Below are 23,115 nucleotides of genomic sequence, written 5' to 3'. Positions count from 1 at the left end.
AGAAATATAGATAAAAATAATCACTAACCTTTGATCTTCATCAGATGACACTCATAGGACTTCATGTTACACAATACATGTATGTTTTGTTCGGTAAAGTTCATATTTATATCCAAAGATCTGAGTTTACATTGGCGCCTTACGTTCAGAAGTTCCAAAACATCCTTTGATTTTGCAGAGAGCCACATCAATTTACAGGAATACTCATAATAAACATTGCTAAAAGATACAACTGTTATGCATGGAATTTTAGATGCACTTCTCCTTAATGCAACCGCTGTGTCAGATTTCAAAAATACTTTACGGAAAAAGCAAACCATGCAATAATCTGAGTCGGCGCTCAGAGCCCAATCAAGACACATATATCCGCCATATTATGCAGTCAACAAAATTCATAAATTGCATTATAAATCTTCACTTACCTTTGCTGATCATCAGAATGCACTCCCAGGACTCCCACTTCCACAAGAAATGTTTGTTTTGTTCGGTAATGTCCATCATTTACGTCCAAATAGCTACTTTTGTTAGCGCGTTTAGTAAACAAATCCAAAGTCACGAAGCGCGTTCACTAAAAGCAGACGAAATGTCAAAAAGTTCAGTAACAGTCAGTAGAAACATGTCAAACGATGTATTGAATCAATCTTTAGGAAGTTTTTAACATAATTCTTCAATAATGTTCCAACCGGAGAATTCCTTTTGTCTTCAGAAAAGCAAATGGAATGGGAGCAAACTCTCATGTGAACGCACATGGTCAGTTCGTGGCTGCTGGCATACCTCTGACTCATTCCACTCTCATTCGTCCCCACTTCACAGTAGAAGCATCAGACAAAGTTCTAAAGACTGTTGACATCTAGTGGAAGCCTTAGGAAGTGCAACATTTCCAATATCCCACTGTATCTTCAATAGGAGCTGAGTTGAAAATCGACAAACCTCAGATTTCCCACTTCCTGGTCGGATTTTTCTCAGGTTTTTGCCTGCCATATGAGTTCTGTTATACTCACAGACATCATTCAAACAGTTTTAGAAACTTCAGAGTGTTTTCTATCCAAATCTACTAATAACATGCATATTCTAGCTTTTATGGCTTTGTAGCAGGCTGTTTACTCTGGGCATGCTTTTCATCCGGACGTGAAAATACTGCCCCCTACCCCAAAGAAGTTAAACAGCTTGGAAAATTCCCGAAAATTATGTCATGGCTTTAGAGGCTTCTGATAGGCTAACTGACATAATTTGAGTCAATTGTTGGTGTATTTCAAGGCCTACCTTTAAACTCAGTGCCTCTTTGCTTGACATCATGGGAAAATCTAAAGAAATCAGCCAAGACCTTCAGAAGTCTGGTTCACCCTTGGGAGCAATTTCCGAACGCTTGAAGGTACCATGTTCATCTGTACAAACAATAGTACGCAAGTATAAACACCATGGGACCACACAGCCGCCATACCGCTCAGGAAGGAGACTCGTTCTGTCTCCTAGAGATGAACGTACTTTGGTGCGAAAAGTGCAAATCAATCCCAGAACAACAGCAAAGGACCTTGTGAAGATGCTGGGGGAAACCGGTTCAAAAGTATCTATATCCACAGTAAAACGAGTCCTATATTGACATAACCTGAAAGGCCGCTCAGCAAGAAAGAAGCCCCTGCTCCAAAACCATCATAAAAAAGTCAGACTACGGTTTGCAACTGCACATGGGGACAAAGATCGTACTTTTTGGAGAAATGTCCTCTGGTCTGATGAAACAAAATAGAACTGTTCGGCCATAATGACCATCATTATGTTTGGAGGAAAAAGGGGGAGGCTTGCAAGCCGAAGAACACCATCCCAACCGTGATGCACGGGGGTGGCAGCATCATGTTGTGGGGGTGCTTTGCTGCAGGAGAGACTGGTGCACTTCACAAAATAGATGGCATCATGAGGAATGAAAATTATGTGGATATATTGAAGCAACTACTCAAGACATCAGTCAGGAAGTTAAAGCTTGGTCGCAAATGAGTCTTCCAAATGTACAATGACCCTAAGCATACTTCCAAAGTTGTGGCAAAATGGCTTAAAGACAACAAAGTCAAGGTATTGGAATGGCCATCACAAAGCCCTGACCTCAATCCCATAGAACATTTGTGGGCAGAACTGAAAAAGCATGTATGAGCAAGGAGACCTACAAACCTGACTCAGTTACACCAGCTCTGTCAGGAGGAATGGGCCAAAATTCACCCAACTTATTGTGGGAAGCTTGTGGAAGGCTACCCAAAACATTTGACCCAAGTTAAACAATTTAAAGGTAATGCTACCAAATACTAATTGAGTGTATGTGAACTTCTGACCCACTGGGAATGTGATGAAAGAAATAAAAGCTGAAATAAATAATTCTCTACTATTATTCTGACATTTCGAATTCTTATAATAAAGTGGTGATCCTAACTGACCTAAGACAGGGAATTTTTACTAGGAATAAATGTCAGGAATTGTGAAAAACTGAGTTTAAATGTATTTGGCTAAGGTGTATGTAAACTTCTGGCTTCAACTAATTACCTCATACCTTTGCACATCGACTCGGTACTGGTACTCCCGTGTATATAGCCAAGTTATCATTACTCATTATTTATTATTAGGTTTTTTGTCTTTTTAATTATTTCCCCCCCAAAAATTCTCTGCATTGTTGGGAAGGGCCCGTAAGTAAGCATTTCACTGTTGGTCTACACCTGTTGTTTATGAAGCATGTGATTAATAACATTTTAATTGTATTTGTTAGCAACACATGTATTCATTAAACTACATTTCCCTTTCTACTCAAAGGCGACTCTGTTTTCCTTCCAAAATTAAACCACAATTATTTAAGATGATCATTCATTGTCTATTCAAGAAAATAACAGTAGTCCTACTCTTCCATGCAGGCAATCATGTGATTTAAATGTCCTTTTCACAAAGTAATGGAAACATTTGAGTAAATGGGGGATACAAAGTATATTGAAAGCAGGTGATCCACACAGGTGTGGTTCCTGAGTTAATTAACATCACATCATTGCCCCCATCTACAAGGCTTGAGTGGTAATTTAATTGTTTGATGAGCATTAAAACAATGTCACCAGATCTCAACCCAATTGAACACTTATGGGTGATTCTGGAGTGGCGCAAAGACAACGTTTTCCACCGCCATCAACAAAACACCAAATTATGGAATTTCTTGTGGAAGAATAGAGTTGTATCCCTCCGTTAGAGTTCCAGACATTTGTAGAATCTGTGCCAAGGTGCATTGAAGCTGTTCTGGCTCGTGGTGGCCCATCGCCCTATTAAGACACTATGTTGGTGTTTTCTTTATTTTGGCAGTTACCTGTATATATGCATACTTTTTACTGGCGACCTTCTAAAATACCGGTACTTGTCAATGAGCCAAAGCATATATATAAAAGGAGTGCCACAGCTGCCACGTGCACATTATTTAACCTGTATCTGTAGGCTAGTGTATCGGTACCTTGGTGTGTATTTTGTCTAAAAGTAGGTAAACACTCATTCTATTGGGTAAATACTTATTCTATTGGGTAAACACTCATTCTATTGGGTAAACACTCATTCTGTTTCAGGATGCCCATAGTGTAGTCAATATCAAAGATGCTGATTGGCTGTTGTATAAACACTAGTGGTGACTTTTAGATAGTTCTTTCACCCTTGGGCCGCTGTAGCGCTCTTAGTTAGAGGACATATAAACATCTAGTGTTTGATTTGTGGCTGATATTTGTTTGCGTTACATCTTTCTTTTCAAGTCCAGGAAATCATCGCACTCTAATAGATTGTAAATCAAATGTTCTGCAGACAAAAGACTACAAACAATAGCAGAACAGCTGAATATCGGTTGTAATTATTGTTAATACAACAATGATACTACTTCAATGTTGGCTGAGCGTCATGATTGTAATATTGTTTGTTTTTCCCGCTCAACAGGCTATGATTTCTCTGAGGTGCTGCGATGGTTCGGAGAGCGGGTGGACCGCATCATCCTGCTCTTCGACGCCCACAAACTGGACATCTCAGACGAGTTCTCTGAGGCTATCAAGGCTTTCCGTGGCCAGGACGACAAGATCCGCGTGGTGCTGAACAAGGCTGACCAGGTGGACAGCCAGCAGCTAATGAGGGTCTACGGAGCTCTGATGTGGTCCCTTGGGAAAGTCATCAACACACCCGAGGTGGTGAGGGTCTACCTGGGCTCATTCTGGGCCAAGCCCCTGCAGAACACTGAGAACCGGAGGCTCTTTGAGGCAGAGGCCCAGGACCTCTTCAAGGACATCCAGGGCCTGCCCCGGAACGCTGCCTTACGCAAACTCAATGACCTCATCAAACGGGCTCGACTTGCTAAGGTAAGGTGTTACTGTAACTGTACTCCCCCAGTACCTACTCTGCCTTGCCCATTCTTGTGCTGTCCCTGGAGGCCAATAGTCCTAATAAGACCCATGTCTCTACTAGTGATTGGGGGGGGGGATTATACAGTTACATATCGCAATATTGTTTTGGACAATATTATATATACTTTGACTCGATTTGTAAAATATTTTTAAAAAATTGCTCAGCTAGCGCTAGTCGGCTGTACAGTACCTTTGCAAAAATGTTTCATCCTATAACTTGTTCTCTATCTTTTTAATTAGTGAGCCAACATGTTTTCAGCACCATTAATTTCCATGACTGATCAAAACAAATTTTACAATGCTATCTCATCTCTCTGCAGGAGACATAGTGTGCAATATGTTTGGAACATCAAATCGCAGTAGAACCGCAGTATCGAATTGCAATAAATATAGAATCGTGAGAATCGCTATACATATTGTATAGGCACTTAAGTGTGCTTAAGATCCCAGACTACATCTTTAAGTCTGACCATGTGGTCTTACACCTGTGTTGTTTTTGGCCTGTTGTGCAACATGAACACTTCCTCTGGGATCCCTGGTTTCCAGTATTTCCATTCAGACTGGTACTTAAGTCTCCCTGCAGCACACAGAGCAATTTATCCAGAACAGAGGAGGGCCATTCCTCAGAGTGTACCCTTATCTCTTCCGCAATATTTTCCAACTGGCCAGACAAACAGAAATCCAGCAGCTCTCCACGTTACTTCCTGCTATGCTGAGAGTTTGTGAGACCATGTGAGGTAGTAAAGCACTCAGTCCGTACACCCAGGTTGGCCCTGTCGGTCTCGGTCGCCCCCCACCCCTGGTCAGAGAGGAATGTATGAAGTTCTGAAAAAAACCAAGGCCCATATTTACCCACCCTCTGAACCTCTTCCTGCCTGCCTGCCTGCCTGTAAGCACTGGCACTCCAGCCTCCAGCACCATAGTGTTTACGCCAACCCTGTCTGTCTCTGTCCGTCCGTCTGTTTGCCCATCCCACAATGCCTGCCTGCTTCCAAGAGGAATAAACATTCTCATATTCTCTGGAAACTAAAAGGCACAACCTTACTTTATCCCCAGGAGCGAACTTCCTCCCAACCCTACTTTATTGAGGAAATGATTGTGTAAACACCGGTGTTGTTGAATGTTCCCCCTGGCTAGGACATTTACAAGGTGGAGTCGCACTTGCAAACATGAGGAACATATTGATAACCCTGCTGGTCCAACAATGCTTGGAGGTTGAAGGAACCTGGTGAATGAATGCAATCAGCTTCTATCTGATGTATTCTGTTTTAACCCACCTTATCATTTCCCCTTATACAATTTCAGTTCACAAATACACTGTACAAGTCTCATCAACAGGGTCGTCGTTGATAATGGCTGTCCCTGGCCGTGACCCCATTCTCTGAGGGTGTCTCCGGGGGAGTTGCGACAGCGAAAAACACATTTCCAATTCACACATGCGTATACACACTTGTAGATGTGTGAAATAGGACAAATGTAATCACCCACCAAATCATTATTATTATTATTATTATGAAACCAGATGAAAATATCAAGCATGGAGACGGAAGAATACCACAGAGATGTAGACAAAAGTTGTATCAAAAGCATCATGACCTCATACATACAGTGTAATATAACCTTATTTGAATATGTGGAAATCTGGAAATTACATAAATAGACAAGTGGTTCAGGCTTGACCATACTAATACTCTCTCTCGACATCTCTCCCATAGGTGCATGCCTACATCATCAGCTACCTGAAGAAAGAGATGCCGTCGTTGTTTGGGAAGGAGAAGAAGAAAGAGGAACTGATCATAAGACTTCCTGAGATCTACACCATACTGCAGAGAGAGCACCACATCTCCCCTGGAGACTTTCCCAATGTCGTCAAGATGCAGGTCAGCTGGGTTACTATGCCCCCCACCTTCAGAATAATTAATATGGCTACGTCCAAAATGGCACCCTATTCCCCTGCACTACTTTTGACCAGAGCCCTGATCAAAGTTAGTGCACAAAAAAAAGAATAGGGTGCCATTTGGGACACTAGGTAGGTAGCCTAGTGGTTAGAGCATTGGACTTGTAACCGAAAGGTTGCAAGATCAAATCCCTGAGCTGACAAGGTAAAAATCTGTTGTTCTGCCCCTGAAGGCTGTTAACCCACTGTTCCTAGGCCATCATTGAAAATAAGAATTTGTTCTTAACTGACTTGCCTAGTTAAATAAAAACATCATAGGTTTTTATCTAGGTGCAACTCAGTGGCTCATCTGAAATGCAGAGTATTATCAAATACTGTATGTACCCATAGTACTTTCAGTCATCTTGCATACCTCAACACGAGTAGTGAAATATACTTGCAGATACAAGTAAAGGGATAGATGGAGGGTGCAGATCTCAAATCCATCTCCACCCTTTTCTTTAACATCAACAGTTCATCAAAACTCATCATTGGGCATCGTTTAGCACTGCTGGACGTTGCCATCCAGTTAAAAGCGAGAGACGGCCACACCTGGCACCTCCCCAGCTCTGTGTGAAAGCAGCTGTTTTCTGTCAGCTACAGAGAGTAGAGCGAGCTAGGCGTCAAAGGCAGACTGAGCCTGGCTTTGGATTAGGAAGGGAAAAGCTCAACTCGTTGAACATAGAGAATCACCACAGCACTTGAAGTGAGAACAGTGCAGCTGGTTGTGAGACATTGTCTTGAGAGAATGCTCCACTATTGATCAGTGTAGTGTGTACTGGTCCCTGAGGAGGACTGTAATTCCCTGTCCTGTTATTGTGTGTTGAGGAGAGGGACCACCTGCCATAGTCTCAAATTTCTCTGCTTTTTAGTCATGGGTGTTTACTTAACAAAATGTTCAACACAGCACCGCCGAGACCTGAGACCTTAAGCCAATGTAACCGTTACATATCCTTTGGTCATCCCACCCTAATCCTAGCCCTGATATGACTGTAGGATCCATTAGACACCACAATAATGGAGTCAGATCAGGGAAAGCCTAATCCCTGCTTTACATATGTGGCCTAGAAGTTTCCTCATATGACAATGGACAGCTCATGGACTCCCAAGTTAGTCAGGGTCAATATACACTACATGACCACAAGTATGTGGACACCTGCTCGTCGAACATCTCATTCCAAAATCATGGTAATTAATATGGAGTTGGTTCCGATTTGCTGCTATAATAGCCTCCACTCTTCTGGGAAGGCTTTCCACTAGATGTTGAAATATTGCTGCGGGGAATTTCTTCCATTCAGCCACAAGAGCATTCGTGAGGTCGGGCACTGGTGTTGGGCGATTAGGCCCGCAGTCGGCGTTCCAATTCATCCCAAAGGTGTTCGATGGGGTTGATGTCAGGGCTCTGGGCAGGCTAGTCAAGTTCTTCCACACCGATCTCAACAAACTATTTCTGAATGGACCTCGATTTGTGCACGGGGGCATTGTCATGCTGAAACAGGGAAGGGCCTTCCCTAAACTGTTGCCACAAAATGGAAGCACAGAATTGTCTAGAATGTCATTGTATGCTGTAGCGTTAACATTTCACTTCACTGGATCTAAGGGGCCTAGCCCAAACCATGAAAAACAGCCCCAGACCAGTTTTTTTTAAGTAAGAAAATATTTAATATTTTTTTAAATAAAAAGTAGAATAAACCAAAGTAAATTTTTTATTTCACCTTTTATTTATTTAGTTGAGAACAAGTTCTCATTTCCAACTGCGACCTGGCCAAGATAAAGCAAAGCAGTTCGACACATACAACAACACAGAGTTACACATGGAATAAACAAACATATAGTCAATAATACAGTAGGAAAAAAGTATATATACAGTATGTGCAAATGAGGTAGGATAAGGGATGTAAGGCAATAAATAGGCCATGGTGGCGAAGTAATTACAATATAGCTATTAAACATTGGAATGGTAGATGTGCAGAAGATGAATGTGCAAGTAGAGATACTGGGGTGCAAAGGAGCAAGATAAATAAATAAATACAGTATGGGGATGAGGTAGTTGGATGGGCTATGTACAGGTGCAGTGATCTGTGAGCTGCTCTGACAGCTGGTGCTTTAAGCTAGTGAGGGAGATATGAGTCTCCAGCTTCAGTGATTTTTGCAGTTCGTTCCAGTCATTGGCAGCAGAGAACTGGAAGGAAAGGCGGCCAAAGGAAGAATTGGCTTTGTGGGTGACCAGTGATGCTGGAGCGCGTGCTACAGGTGGGTGCTGCTATGGTGACCAGTGAGCTGAGTTAAGGTGGGGCTTTACCTAGCAGAGACTTGTAGATGACCTGGAGCCAGTGGGTTTGTCGACGAGTATGAAGCGATAGCCACAGGTCGCAGTGGTGGGTAGTATATGGGGTTTTGGTGACAAAACGGATGGCACTGTGATAGACTGCATCCAATTTGTTGAGTAGAGTGTTGGGGGCTATTTTGTAAATGACATCGCCAAAGTCGAGGATCGTTAGGATGGTCAGTTTTACGAGGGTATGTTTGGCAGCATGAGTGAAGGATGCTTTGTTGCGAAATAGGAAGCCGATTCTAGATTTAATTTTGGATTGGAGATGCTTAATGTGAGTCTGGAAGAAGAGTTTACAGTCTAACCAGACACCTAGGTATTTGTAGTTGTCCACATATTCTAAGTCAGAACCGTCCAGAGTAGTGATGCTGGACGGGCGGGTAGGTGCAGGCAGCGATCGGTTGAAGAGCATGCATTTAGTTTTACTTGCATTTAAGAGCAGTTGGAGGCCACGGAAGGAGAGTTGTATGGCATTGAAGCTCGTCTGTAGGTTAGTTAACACAGTGTCCAAGGAAGTGCCAGAGGTATACAGAATGGTGTCGTCTGCATAGAGGTGGATCAGAGAATCACCAGCAGCAAGAGCAACGTCATTGATGTATACAGAGGAGAGAGTCGGCCCGAACATTGAACCCTGTGGCACCCCCATATAGACTGCCAGAGGTCCGGACAACAGGCCCTCCGATTTGACACACTGAACTTTGTCTGAGAAGTAGTTGGTGAACCAGGCGAGGCAATCATTTGAGAAACCAAGGCTGTTGAGTCTGCCAATAAGAATGTGGTGATTGACAGAGTCGAAAGGCTTGGCCAGGTCGCTGAATACGGCTGCACAGTAATGTCTCTTATCGATGGTGGTTATGATATCGTTTAGGACCTTGAGCGTGGCTGAGGTGCACCCATGACCAGCTCTGAAACTAGATTGCATAGCGGAGAAGGTACGGTGGAATTCGAAATGATCGGTGATCTGTTTGTTAACTTGGCTTTCGAAGACCTTAGAAAGGCAGGGTAGGATACATATAGGTCTGTAGCAGTTTGGGTCTAGAGTAGAGGTCGACCGATTCTTATTTTTCAACACCGATACCGATTATTGGAGGACCAAAAAAAGCCGATACCGATTAATCGGCCGATTTAAAATAATAAAATAAAAACAATAAAAAAATATATATAGATTTTTTTTTTTATATATAGATTTTTTTTTTAATGTATTTGTAATAATGACAATTACAACAATACTGAATGAACACTTATTTTAACTTAATATAATACATCAATAAAATCAATTTAGCCTCAAATAAATAATGAAACATGTTCAATTTGGTTTAAATAATGCAAAAACAAAGTGTTGGAGAAGAAAGTAAAAGTGCAATATGTGCCATGTAAGAAAGCTAACGTTTAACTTCTTGAGAATACAGGGGGTGCTATTTTCCCATTAGCATTATTTGCTCTACAGATTAAACTGCCTCTTATTCAATTATTGCTCTTACTATATGCATATAAATAATACCATTGGAAAGAAAACAATCTCTGGTTTCTAAAACCGTTTCAATTTTGTCTCTGAGTGATACAGAAGTCATTTCACAGCACTTTCCATGACCAAGAACATAAAATCAAGATGTGTTATGCTGGCTTCAAAGCTCTGCCTATATATGGTCGTGCCCCCTATGACCAGAAACACACTTCATTCGCCTTCCTCTGGTTGTCAAGAGGACGTCAGAGGAGAAATTCTTTGTTTATCTGGGACTGACGTGAAATAGGACCCATTTCTTTGGCGTGACCGACAACTTCCGGTTTACTGAATCGCTCGAATTTGAGCTGCGATTGTGTACTGTTTTGCTGGCGTTATGTATGAAAACTATCTCCGTGTCGAATTTTGTTTGATACATGTGACCATATCATCGTAATGTATGTTTTTTCAATATAGTTTAATCAGATTATTTGAATTTTTCCGGGAGTTTTGCGGTGTTCCGTTGTCGGATTGTATTTACGTTTGAGAAATCCGTGCCACTCGACCGGTACCTGTGCTAAATGGAGTGGGCAAGGAACAATTCTGAACGGAACCAACGACTCATCTTGACAAAGGACACTTTGATCAACATTCTGATGAAAGATCAGCCATAGTAAGACCCAATTTACGATGTTATATCATATCTGTTGTGCATGTGAACTGGCCGTGGGCGCCTAGCCGAATCTGCATGGTATAGCTATGCTAATTTAGCGCTACATTTTGTTTTCGTTATAAAACATTTCATAAATCTGAAATATTGTTTGGATTCACCAGATGTTGGGCTTTCAATATCTGTACGCTGTGTATTTTTCTGAAATGTTTTAAAATGAGTAATTAGTTATATGACGTTGGTCTCTGTAATTGTTCTGGCTTGGTCGGCACCTTTTCAGATTGCAGCTGCAATGTAGAACTGTGATTTATACCTGAAAAATGCACATTAAAAAAAATATATATATGCAATTCCATAAATATGTTATCAGACTGTCATCTTATGAAGTTGTTTCTTGGTTAGTGGCTATATATATTTTTATTTCGTCGAATTAGTGATAGCTACTGACGCAGGAAAAGGCTGTTGGGAGTAAAAATATCGTGTCCTTTGCTAACGTGGTTAGCTAATAGATTTACATATTGTGTCTTCCCTGTAAAACATTTTAAAAATCTGAAATGGTGGCTTTATTCACAAGACCTGTATCTTTCATCTGGTGTCTTAGACTTGTGATTTAATGATATTTAGATGCTACAAGTTACTTGTGACGCTATGCTAGCTATGCTACTCAGTGGGGTGGGGGGTGGGGGGTGCTACCGGATCAGGGTTGGTGACTCGTGAGAAGTTTTAAGTTCCTTGCTCAGAACATTAGAACATATGAAAGCTTGTGGTTCCTTTTAACATGAGTCTTCAATATTCCCAGGTAAGAAGTTTTAGGTTGTAGTTATTATAGGAATTATAGGACTATTTCTCTCTCTACCATTTGTATTTCATATACCTTTGACTATTGTATGTTCTTATAGGCACTTTAGTATTGCCAGTGTAACAGTATAGCTTCCATCCCTCTCCTCGCCGCTACCTGGGCTCGAACCAGGAACACATCGACAACAGTCAGCCACGAAGCAGCGTTACCCATGCAGAGCAAGGGGAACAACTACTCCAAGTCTCAGAGCGAGTGGCGTTTGAAACGCTATTAGCGCGCACCCCACTAACTAGTTAGCCATTTCACATCGGTTACACCAGCCTAATCTCGGTAGTTGATAGGCTTGAAGTCATAAACAGTGCAATGCTTGAAGCATTGCGAAGAGCTGCTGGCAAAACGCACGAAAGTGCTGTTTGAATGAATGCTTACGAGCCTGCTGGTGCCTACCATCGCTCAGTCAGACTGCTCTATCAAATCATAGACTTAATTCTAACATAATAACACACAGAAATACGAGCCTTGGGTCATTAATATGGTCGAATCCGGAAACTATCATCTCGAAAACAAGACGTTTATTCTTTCAGTGAAATACGGAACCGTTCCGTATTTTATCTAACGGGTGGCATCCATAAGTCTAAATATACCTGTTACATTGCACAACCTTAAATGTTATGTCATAAATATGTACAATTCTGGCAAATTAGTTCGCAATGAGCCAGGCGGCCCAAACTGTTGCATATACCCTGACTCTGCGTGCAATGAATGCAAAAGAAGTGACACAATTTCACCTGGTTAATATTGCCTGGTAACCTGGATTTCTTTTAGCTAAATATGCAGGTTTAAAAATATATACTTCTGTGTATTGATTTTAAGAAAGGCATTGATGTTTATGGTTAGGTACACGTTGGAGCAACGACAGTCCTTTTTTGCGAATGCGCACTGCATCGATTATATGCAACGCAGGACACACTAGATAAACTAGTAATATCATCAACCATGTGTAGTTATAACTAGTGATTATGATTGATTGATTGTTTAAAAAAAAAAACTGCAAAATCGGGGTCCAAAATTACCGATTTCCGATTGTTATGAAAACTTGAAATCGGCCCTAATTAATTGGCCATTCCGATTAATCGGTCGACCTCTAGTCTAGAGTGTCTAACCATTTGAAGAGGGGGATGACCGCGGCAGCTTTCCAGTCTTTGGGAATCTCAGACGATACGAAAGAGAGGTTGAACAGGCTAGTAATAGGGGTTGCAATAATTTCGGCAGATAATTTTAGAAAGAGAGGGTCCAGATTGTCTAGCCCGGCTGATTTGTAGGGGTCCAGATTTTGCAGCTCTTTCAGAACATCAGCTATCTGGATTTGGGTGAAGGAGAAATGGGGGAGACTTGGGAGAGTTGCTGTGGGGGGTGGAGGGCTGTTGATCGGGGTAGGGGTAGCCAGGTGGAAAGCATGGCCAGCCGTAGAAAAATGCTTTTTGAAATTCTCAATTATAGTGGATTTATCGGTGGTGACAGTGTTTCCTAGCCTCAGTGCAGTGGGCAGCTGATGGGAGGTGCTCTTATTCTCCATGGACTTTACAGTGTCCCAGAACTTTTTTGAGTTTGTGCTACAGGATGCAAATTTCTGCTTGAAAAAGCTAGCCTTAGCTTTCCTAACTGCCTGTGTATATTAGTTCCTAACTTCCCTGAAAAGTTGCATATCACGGGGAATATTCGATGCTAATGCAGAACGCCACAGGATGTGGCATCCAAGTAACAAAAGTTACACAATAAAATAACAATAACGAGGCTTTATACAGGGTCAATGTGTGTGTGGGGGGGTACAGGTTAGTTGAGTTAATTGAGGTCATACAGTGCCTTGCAAAAGTATTCACCCCCGGCATTTTTCCTATTTTGTTGCAATACAACCTGTAATTTAAATTGTTTTTTTTATTTGGATTTCATGTAATGGACATACACAAAATAGTCCAAATTGGTGAAGTGAAATTTATAAATAGCTTGTTTCAAAAATTCAACAAAACAAAAACTGGAAAAGTGGTGCGTGCATATGTATTCACCCCCTTTTGTTATGAAGCCCCTAAATAAGATCTGGTGCAACCAATTACCTTCAGAAGTCACATAATTAGTTAGATTGCACACAGGTGGACTTTATTTAAGTGTCACATGATCTCAGTAGATATACGCCTGTGCTGCAAGGCCCCAGAGTCTGCAACACCACTAAGCAAGGGGCACCACCAAGCAAGCGGCACCATGAGACCAAGGAGCTCTCCAAACAGGTCAGGGACAAAGTTGTGGAGAAGTACAGATCAGGATTGGGTTAAAAAAATATATTGGAAACTTTGAACATCCCACGGAGCACCATTAAATCCATTTTTTTTTTTTATGGAAAGATTATGCCACAACAACAAACCTGCCAAGAGAGGGCCGCCCACCAGAACTCATGGACCAAGCAAAGAGGGCATTAATCAGAGGCAACAAAAAGACCAAAGATAACCCTGAAGGAGCTGCAAAGCTCCACAGCGGAGATTGGAGTATCTGTCCATAGGACCACTAAGCCGTACACTCCACAGAGTTGGGCTTTACGGAAGACTGGCCAGAAGAAATGCAACCCTGAGGGACCCCTGTGTTAAGGATCAGTGTTGCAGATGTGTTGTTGTTTAGTTGGAATTGGGTCCAGTAGACAGCTGATTGTTTTTCGAGATACAGGATAAAAAAACGTGGGTCTTTCCATTGATACGAGGTCATGGCAGTTCTGTGCAGACTCAGGACTACTGAGTTTTGGAGAAATAGCAATATTCAAGGAGGAGTTTGTAATTGTAATTATTATCGAATTATATTTTTGTTGAAGATGTTCGTGAATTCATCACTGCTGAAGTGAAGGCCAACCTCACTTGGGGAATGCTATTTTTTTTAGTTAGCTTTGCAACAGTATAAAAATAAATGTTGAATTTTTATTCTCCTCAATCAGGTTGGAAAATAGGCTGATCAGACATCAGTGACGGCTTTTCGATATTGCATGGTACTGTCTTTCCAAGCTAGTCGGAAGACTTCCTTTTTGGTGGAGTGCCATTTCCGTTCCAATTTTCTGGAAGCTTGCATCAGTGCTTGGGTAATTTCTGTATACCAGGGAGCTAGTTTCTTGTCAGACTTTTCTTCTTTTTTTTGAGGTGTGATTGCATCTAGTGTATTACAAAGGTTAAGTTTAGATCCTTGGTTAGGTAGTTAACTGATTTTTGTACTCCCAACGTCCTTTGGTAGGTAGAGGGAGTCTGGAAGGGCATCAAGGAATCTTTTGGTTGTCTGAGAATTCATAGCGCAGCTTTTGATATTCCTTGGTTGGAGTCTAAGCAAATTATTTGTTGCCAACGTAAAAAGATGGTGATCCGATAGTCCAGAGTTATGAGGAAAAACATTTAGATACACAATATCTATTCCACAGGACAAAATAAGATCCAGGTTATGATTGTGGCAATGCGTAGGTCCTGAGACATGTTGGATAAAACCCACTGAGTCAATGGCTCAAAGTATTTTGGAGTAGGTCTATAGACTTCTCCATGTGAGTATTGAAGTCACCAAAAATGTGAATACTATCTCAAATCAAAATCAAATCAAATGTATTTATATAGCCCTTCGTACATCAGCTGATATCTCAAAGTGCTGTACAGAAACCCAGCCTATAACCCCAAACAGCAAGCAATGCAGGTGTAGAAGCACGGTGGCTAGGAAAAATTCCCTAGAAAGGCCAAAACCTAGGAAGAAACCTAGAGAGGAACCAGGCTATAAGGGGTGGCCAGTCCTCTTCTGGCTGTGCCGGGTGGAGATTATAACAGAACATGGCCAAGATGTTCAAATGTTCATAAATGACCAGCATGGTCAAATAATAATAATCACAGTAGTTGTTGAGGGTGCAGCACCTCAGGAGTAAATGTCAGTTGGTTTTTCATAGCCAATCATTAAGAGTATCTCTACCGCTCCTGCGGTCTCTAGAGAGTTGAAAACAGCAGGTCTGGGACAGGTAGCACGTCCGGTGAACAGGTCAGGGTTCCATAGCCGCAGGCAGAACAGTTGGACAGGTGGACTGGGGACAGCAAGGAGTCGTCAGGTCGTCCTAAGGCATGGTCCTAGGGCTCAGGTCTTCCGAGAGAGAAAGAAAGAGGAAAGAGAGAATTAGAGTGAGCATATTTAAATTCACACAGGACACCGGATAAGACAGGACAAGTACTCCAGATATAACAAACTGACCCTAGCCCCCCGACACATAAACTAATGCAGCATAAATACTGGAGGCTGAGACAGGAGGGGTCAGGAGACACTGTGGCCCCATCCGATGATACCCCCAGACAGGGCCAAACAGGAAGGATATAACCCCACCCACTTTGCCAAAGCACAGCCCCCACACCACTAGAGGGATATCTTAAACCACCAACTTACCATCCTGAGACAAGGCCGAGTATAGCCCAGAAAGATCTCCGCCACGGCACAACCCAAGGGGGGGGCGCCAACCCAGACAGGAAGATCACGTCAGTGACTCAACCCACTCAAGTGACGCACCCCTCCTAGGGATGGCATGAAAGAGCACCAGTAAGCCAGTGACTCAGCCCCTGTAATAGGTTTAAAGGCAGAGAATCCCAGTGGAGAGAGGGGAACCGGCCAGGCAGAGACAGCCAGGGCGGTTCGTTGCTCCAGAGCCTTTCCGTTCACCTTCACACTCCTGGGCCAGACTACACTCAATCATAGGACCTACTGAGTCTTCAATAAAGACTTAAAGGTTGAGACAGAGTCTGCGTCTCTCACATGGGTAGGCAGACCATTCCATAAAAATGGAGATCTATAAGAGAAAGCCCTGCCTCCAGCTGTTTGCTTAGAAATTCTAGGGACAATTAGGAGGCCTGCGTCTTGTGACCGTAGCATACGTGTAGTTATGTACGGCAGGACCAACTCAGAAAGATAGGTAGGAGCAAGCCCATGTAACGCTTTGTAGGTTAACAGTAAAACCTTGAAATCAGCCCTTGCCTTAACAGGAAGCCAGTGTAGGGAGGCTAGCACTGGAGTAATATGATAAAATTATTTGGTTCTAGTCCGGATTCTAGCAGCCGTATTTAGCACTAACTGAAGTTTATTTAGTGCTTTATCCAGGTAGCCGGAAAGTAGAGCATTGCAGTAGTCTAACCTAGAAGCAACAAAAGCATGGATAAATTTTTCTGCATCATTTTTGGACAGAATTTCAGATTTTTGCAATGTTACGTAGATGGAAAAAAGCTGTCCTTGAAACAGTCTTGATATGTTCGTCAAAAGAGAGATCAGGGTCCAGAGTAACACCGAGGTCCTTCACAGTTTTATTTGAGACGACTTTACAACCATCAAGATTAATTGTCAAATTTAACAGAAGATCTCTTTGTTTCTTGGGACCTAGAACAAGCATCTCTGTTTTGTCCGAGTTTAAAAGTAGAACGTTTTCAGCCATCCACTTCCTTATGTCTGAAACACAGGCTTCTAGCGAGGGCAATTTTGGGGCTTCACCATGTTTCATTGAAATGTACAGCTGTGTGTCATCCGCATAGCAGTGAAAGTTAACATTATGTTTTCGAATGACATCCCCAAGAGGTAAAATATATAGTGAAAACAATAGTGGTCCTAAAACGGAACCTTGAGGAACACCGAAATGTACAGTTGATTTGTCAGAGGACAAACCATTCACGGAGACAAACTGATATCTTTCCGACAGATAAGATCTAAACCAGGCCAGAACTTGTCCGTGTAGACCAATTTGGGTTTCCAATCTCTACAAAATAATGTGGTGATCGATGGTATCAAAGGCAGCACTAAGGTCTAGTAGCACGAGGACAGATGCAGAGCCTCGGTCTGACGCCATTAAAAGGTAATTTATCACCTTCACAAGTGCAGTCTCAGTGCTATGATGGGGTCTAAAACCAGACTGAAGCATTTCGTATATATTGTTTGTCTTCAGGGAGGCAGTGATTTGCTGCGCAACAGCTTTTTCTAAAATTAAGAGGAATGGAAGATTTGATATAGGCCGATTTAGTTTTTTATATTTTCTGGGTCAAGGTTTGGCTTTTTCAAGAGAGGCTTTATTACTGCCACTTTTAGTGAGTTTGGTACACATCCGGTGGATAGAGAGCCGTTTATTATGTTCAACATAGGAGGGCCAAGCACATGAAGCAGCTCTTTAAGTAGTTTAGTTGGAATAGGGTCCAGTATGCAGCTTGAAGGTTTAGAGGCCATGATTATTTTCATCATTGTGTCAAGAGATATAGTACTAAAACACTTGAGTGTCTCCCTTGATCCTAGGTCCTGGCAGAGTTGTGCAGACTCAGGACAGCTGAGCTTTGGAGGAATACGCAGATTTAAAGAGGAGTCCGTAATTTGCTTTCTAATGATCATGATCTTTTCCTCAAAGAAGTTCATGAATTTATTACTGCTGAAGTGAAAGCCATCCTCACTTGGGGAATGCTGCTTTTTAGTTAGCTTTGCGACAGTATCAAAAAGAAATGTTGGATTGCTCTTATTTTCCTCAATTAAGTTGGAAAAATAGGATGATCGAGCAGCAGTGAGGGCTCTTCGATACTGCACGGTACTGTCTTTCCAAGCTAGTCGGAAGACTTCCAGTTTGGTGTGGCGCCATTTCCGTTCCAGAGTATGACTATGGCAGTGAGTAGGTCCAGAGACATGTTGGACAAAACCCACTGAGTCGATGATGGCTCCGAAAGCCTTTTGGAGTGGGTCTGTGGACTTTTCCATGTGAATATTAAAATCACCAAAAATTTGAATATTATCTGCTATGACTACAATTTCCGATAGGAATTCAGGGAACTCAGTGAGAAACGCTGTATATGGCCCAGGAGGCCTGTAAACAGTAGCTATAAAAAGGGATTGAGTAGGCTGCATAGACTTCAGGACTAGAAGCTCAAAAGACGAAAACGTCATTTTTTTGGGGGTAAATTGAAATTTGCTATCGTAAATGTTAGCAACACCTCTGCCTTTGCGGGATGCACAGGGGATATGGTCACTAGTGTAACCAGGAGGTGAGGCCTCATTTAACACAGTAAATTCATCAGGCTTAAGCCATGTTTCAGTCATGCCAATCACATCAAGATTATGATCAGTGATTAGTTCATTGACTATAACTGCCTTTTGAAGTGAGGGATCTAACATTAAGTAGCCCTATTTTGAGATGTGAGGTATCACGATCTCTTTCAATAATGGCAGGAATGGAGGTCTTTATTCTAGTGAGATTGCTGAGGCGAACACCGCCATGTTTAGATTTGCCCAACCTAGGTCGAGGCACAGACACAGTCTCAATGGGGATAGCTGAGCTGACTACACTGACTATGCTAGTGTGCAGACTCCACTAAGCTGGCAGGCTGGCTAACAGCCTGCTGCCTGGCCTGCACCCTATTTCATTGTGGAGCTAGAGGAGTTAGAGCCCTGTCTATGTTGGTAGATAAGATGAGAGCACCCCTCCAGCTAGGATGGAGTCCGTCACTCCTCAGCAGGCCAGGCTTGGTCCTGTTTGTGGGTGAGTCCCAGAAAGAGGGCCAATTATCTACAAATTCTATATTTTGGGAGGGGCAGAAAACAGTTTTCAACCAGCGATTGAGTTGTGAGACTCTGCTGTAGAGCTCGTCACTCCCACTAACTGGGAGGGGTCCAGAGACAATTACTCGATGCCGACACATCTTTCTAGCTGATTTACACGCTGAAGCTATGTTGCGCTTGGTGACCTCTGACTGTTTCATCTTAACATCATTGGTGCCGACGTGGATAACAATATCTCTATACTCTCTACACTCGCCAGTTTTTTAGCTTTAGCCAGCACCATCTTCAGATTAGCCTTAACGTCGGTAGCCCTGCCCCCTGGTAAACAGTGTATGATCGCTGGATGACTCCTTTTAAGTCTAATACTGCGGGTAATGGAGTCGCCAATGACTAGGGTTTTCAATTTGTCAGAGCTAATGGTGGGAAGCTTCGGCGTCTCAGACCCCGTAACGGGAGGAGTAGAGACAAGAGAAGGCTCGGCCTCAGACTCCGACTCGCTGCTTAATGGGGAAAACCGGTTGAAAGTTTCTGTCGGCTGAATAAGCGACACCGGTTGAGCATTCCTACAGCATTTCCCTCCAGAAGCCATGAGAAAGTTGTCCGGCTGCGGGGACTGTGCGAAGGGATTTATACTACTATCTGTACTTACTGGTGGCACAGATGCTGTTTCATCCTTTCCTACACTGAAATTACCCTTGCCTAACGATTGCGTCTGAAGCTGGGCTTGTAGCACAGCTATCCTCGCCGTAAGGCGATCGTTCTCCTGTATATTATGAGTACAGCGACTGCAATTAGAAGGCACCATGTTAATGTTACTACTTAGCTTCGGCTGTTGAAGGTGCTGACGAACCATGTCCAGATAAAGTGTCCGGAGTGAAAAAGTTGAATGAAAAACAAAATATATAAACGGTAATTACAAAGTAAAAAGTAAGTATCTGGTATGACTACAGGGGTTCGAAAGAAATTCAGGGAACTCAGTGAGGAACACTGTATACGGCCCAGGAGGCCTGTAAACAGTATCTATAAAAAGTGATTGGGTAGGCTGCATAGATGGGAAGCCGTAGTCTTACTGCAGGGTTCTCAAACCCTGTTCCTGGAGAGCTACTGTCCTGGAGAGCTACTGTTGCGCCAACCCTAATATAGCACACCTGATTGTAATAATTAGCTGGTTGATAAGCTGAATCAGGTTAGTTACAACTCGGCTTAGATCGAACCCCTACAGGAGGGTAGCTATCCAGGGACAGGGTTGGAGAGCTCTATCTTACTGTAATGTGTTATTTTGTGAAGCAGGACTAGATTACAAATGACATTGATCCCTGTTTCTTAAACTTTCTTGCTGTCTTTGTTTTTCAGGAGCAGCTCCAGCACTATGACTTCAGCAAGTTCCCCTCCCTGAAGATGAAGCTGATTGAGTCTGTGGACAAGATGCTGGCTAACAAGATCTCCGGCCTGATGACCATGATCCGCGACGAGGAGAGCATGGCACCCCCAGCCATGGTGAGCGGCGGGGCCTTTGAGGGCTCCCAAGACGGTCCCTTCGGCCAGGGCTACGGAGAGGGCATCAGCGCCGGGTCTGACTGCGAGGACTGGATCGTGAGCCGTGACAAACACAAGTACGATGAGATTTTCTACTCCATGAATCCCATCAACGGAAAGATCAGTGGAGTCAATGCCAAGAAGGAGATGATGAGCTCCAGTCTGCCCAACACAGTCCTGGGGAAGATCTGGAAGCTGGCGGACTGTGATAAAGATGGCATGCTGGATGACGAGGAGTTTGCCCTGGCGCAGCACCTGATCAAGGTGAAGCTGGAGGGGTACGAGCTGCCCACCGAGCTACCTCACCACCTGGTGCCTCCCGCCCACAGGAAGAATGAGGTCGCTGACATCCTCTACAACCATGACGAGGACTGAAGACAAGCCAAAAAACACCAATGGAGAGGACACTTCAACTCTATTGTGTCCCAATGCCCAAACTTGTGCACTATGTAGCATGGTGTGATGTATTGGCATACTAAGTAGTGTGCTAGTGTGGCTTTTGGAACATAAGACTAGATCCTGGATCAATGTCTAACAGGACGGGTCAAATTTGACTAAAAAACAAGCAGTAATCCTACTAAAGTTGGAATTAGTATTTTTTTTGTCTTGATATTTTTGACTGACTTTTTTTTTTTTAGTTGGTTGGTTGACTTTTTCTTATCAAGTGATACAGAGTCCCTCAGTTGATTTATTATTATTTTTTTCTGTTCTTGGTAGTTTTGGGTATAACAACACATTTTCTTAAAGATTTGAAGAATCAGTTTCTCAGATATATTTTTAGATGCATGGCAACTGAGTGTGTATGGGCCAAGTCTTATTTTCAACCTTTTTCCAAAGCTTTTAAGTTAATCAATGAAGGATTTATTCAAAGTATTGACACGGCACTCAAGTTAAGATTAGTGAAGGTTACTTGTATATTTATCCAGGAACAGTGTGTACCATGCTGCCACATGGTTAAAGTGATATTTTAAAATCAATATATTTCAAAATTGTTTTAAATATGTTTAGTATGTAGTCAAAATATAGAGGAAGAAAATATGTGGAATTGTGTTCCTGAACAAATACATGCTTGGAAAGATTTATGGGTGGGAGAGGTTGATGTGATAGACTGGACAAAGGTTAGAGTGCATCTCCTCTTGTTTTAACAGTCAATGACAATGGAAGTGGCTTGGCCAGTTGACCTACTGGGAAAAACAATTATTTTCAGAGAGCGCAATCTGGTTTTGCAAAATAATTGCCGTTGCTTCAATACTAGATTTTCTGCAATTGTTAAGAATAAAATATGGGTTACCAAAACATTTTTTTTTTTTATATTTGTGTGCTTATGACAGGAGTGTATTTCTTGAGGACAATGATACTCACAACAAGCTTATCATTGTGCCTTGTCCGTATAGTCAAAAAGGCTGCACTGTGTCTTCTTACCTTGCCAGCTTGTAGACTGGATATAGAAAAAATGTCATTCTTAAAAATAATTTAAAACCTTTAACAATTATCTGAATGTAAAAGTTAAAATTTTATTTTTTTAAGTGTGTTTTTATAACATTGTTATTTGAATAGTTGAACAATAAGTTACATTTGTGTTCCTCTCTCCCGCAAATCCTGTTGTATTTTACTTCATCCAGGTGGCTTGATGATCATGGGTCAGAGAGATTTCCGTATTAGTCAGCCACCACCTTATGTTTTCATTATACACCGCCCAGAACAGAAGTGCTCCATGCTTACAACAATGTTGCTTTTGGGGGATGTGCTTGAGTGTATATGCCTACCTGTCAACATTCAGTCTAAAGTGAAAAAATTAAATACATTTAATAGTTATTGCATAATTTCCTCTCTTGGGAGGTCGAGGCTTTTTTTTGCTCATTGTATAAAGTGTTGCATCAATCATAATGATGAATGTTGTGCAGGAGACATCTCGTTCTAAACCTAAACGGTTATATTCTATTCCCACTTATGTACAGCCTCAACATTGTACATTACCGTTTGTGAAGAATCCTACAATATAGATTCCTTTGTATCGTTCTGGGAATGTGTATATATTAAAGAATGTGTAAAAGAAAAAGTGTGTTCATAAATGTTTCTTTTGAATGTATGGAGAATGGGCCTTCGAAATGGACTACCTGCAGTTGCACAATTGAAGACGGCATGGAAAGTGTTAACTCACTAATGATTTATTTTTCAGTTCACTTCAATTGATCAAATTAGCTGGAAAAGGAAGCGAGTTATGAATGCAGAAGGAACTGTATATCATATGGGTTTCTGTTGAGCCATGGGTGATGCATCAAAACCCATCTTAAACAAGAGGAGGCTGGTGGGATGGCCTATAGGAGGACGTGCTCATTGTAATGGCTGGAATGGAATCAATGGACTGATATCAAACACATGGAAACAATGTGTTTGACCCCGTTCCATTGAATCCATTCTAGCCATTACAATGAGCACGTCCTTCG

General features: G+C 42.2%; 1 protein-coding gene across 1 annotated transcript in view; it reads left to right on the top strand.

The window, feature by feature from the left end:
* Positions 1-22,727, top strand: part of LOC139563893 (EH domain-containing protein 4-like) — a 41,864-nt gene extending 19,137 nt beyond the window's left edge. Inside the window, exons 4-6 of the mRNA XM_071382888.1 lie at positions 3,934-4,346; positions 6,107-6,271; positions 20,486-22,727. Of these exons, the coding sequence (XP_071238989.1) occupies positions 3,934-4,346; positions 6,107-6,271; positions 20,486-21,043 (1,136 nt within the window). The 3' untranslated portion in view covers positions 21,044-22,727. The remainder of the gene's footprint in view (positions 1-3,933; positions 4,347-6,106; positions 6,272-20,485) is intronic.
* The last annotated feature ends 388 nt before the right edge of the window (positions 22,728-23,115 follow it).

Source organism: Salvelinus alpinus, chromosome 34 (genome assembly GCF_045679555.1).
Source record: "Salvelinus alpinus chromosome 34, SLU_Salpinus.1, whole genome shotgun sequence".
NCBI classification, from domain to species: Eukaryota; Metazoa; Chordata; class Actinopteri; order Salmoniformes; family Salmonidae; genus Salvelinus; species Salvelinus alpinus.
Note: the sequence above shows the minus strand (reverse complement) of the source record. Positions and strands in the feature narration are given on the sequence as shown.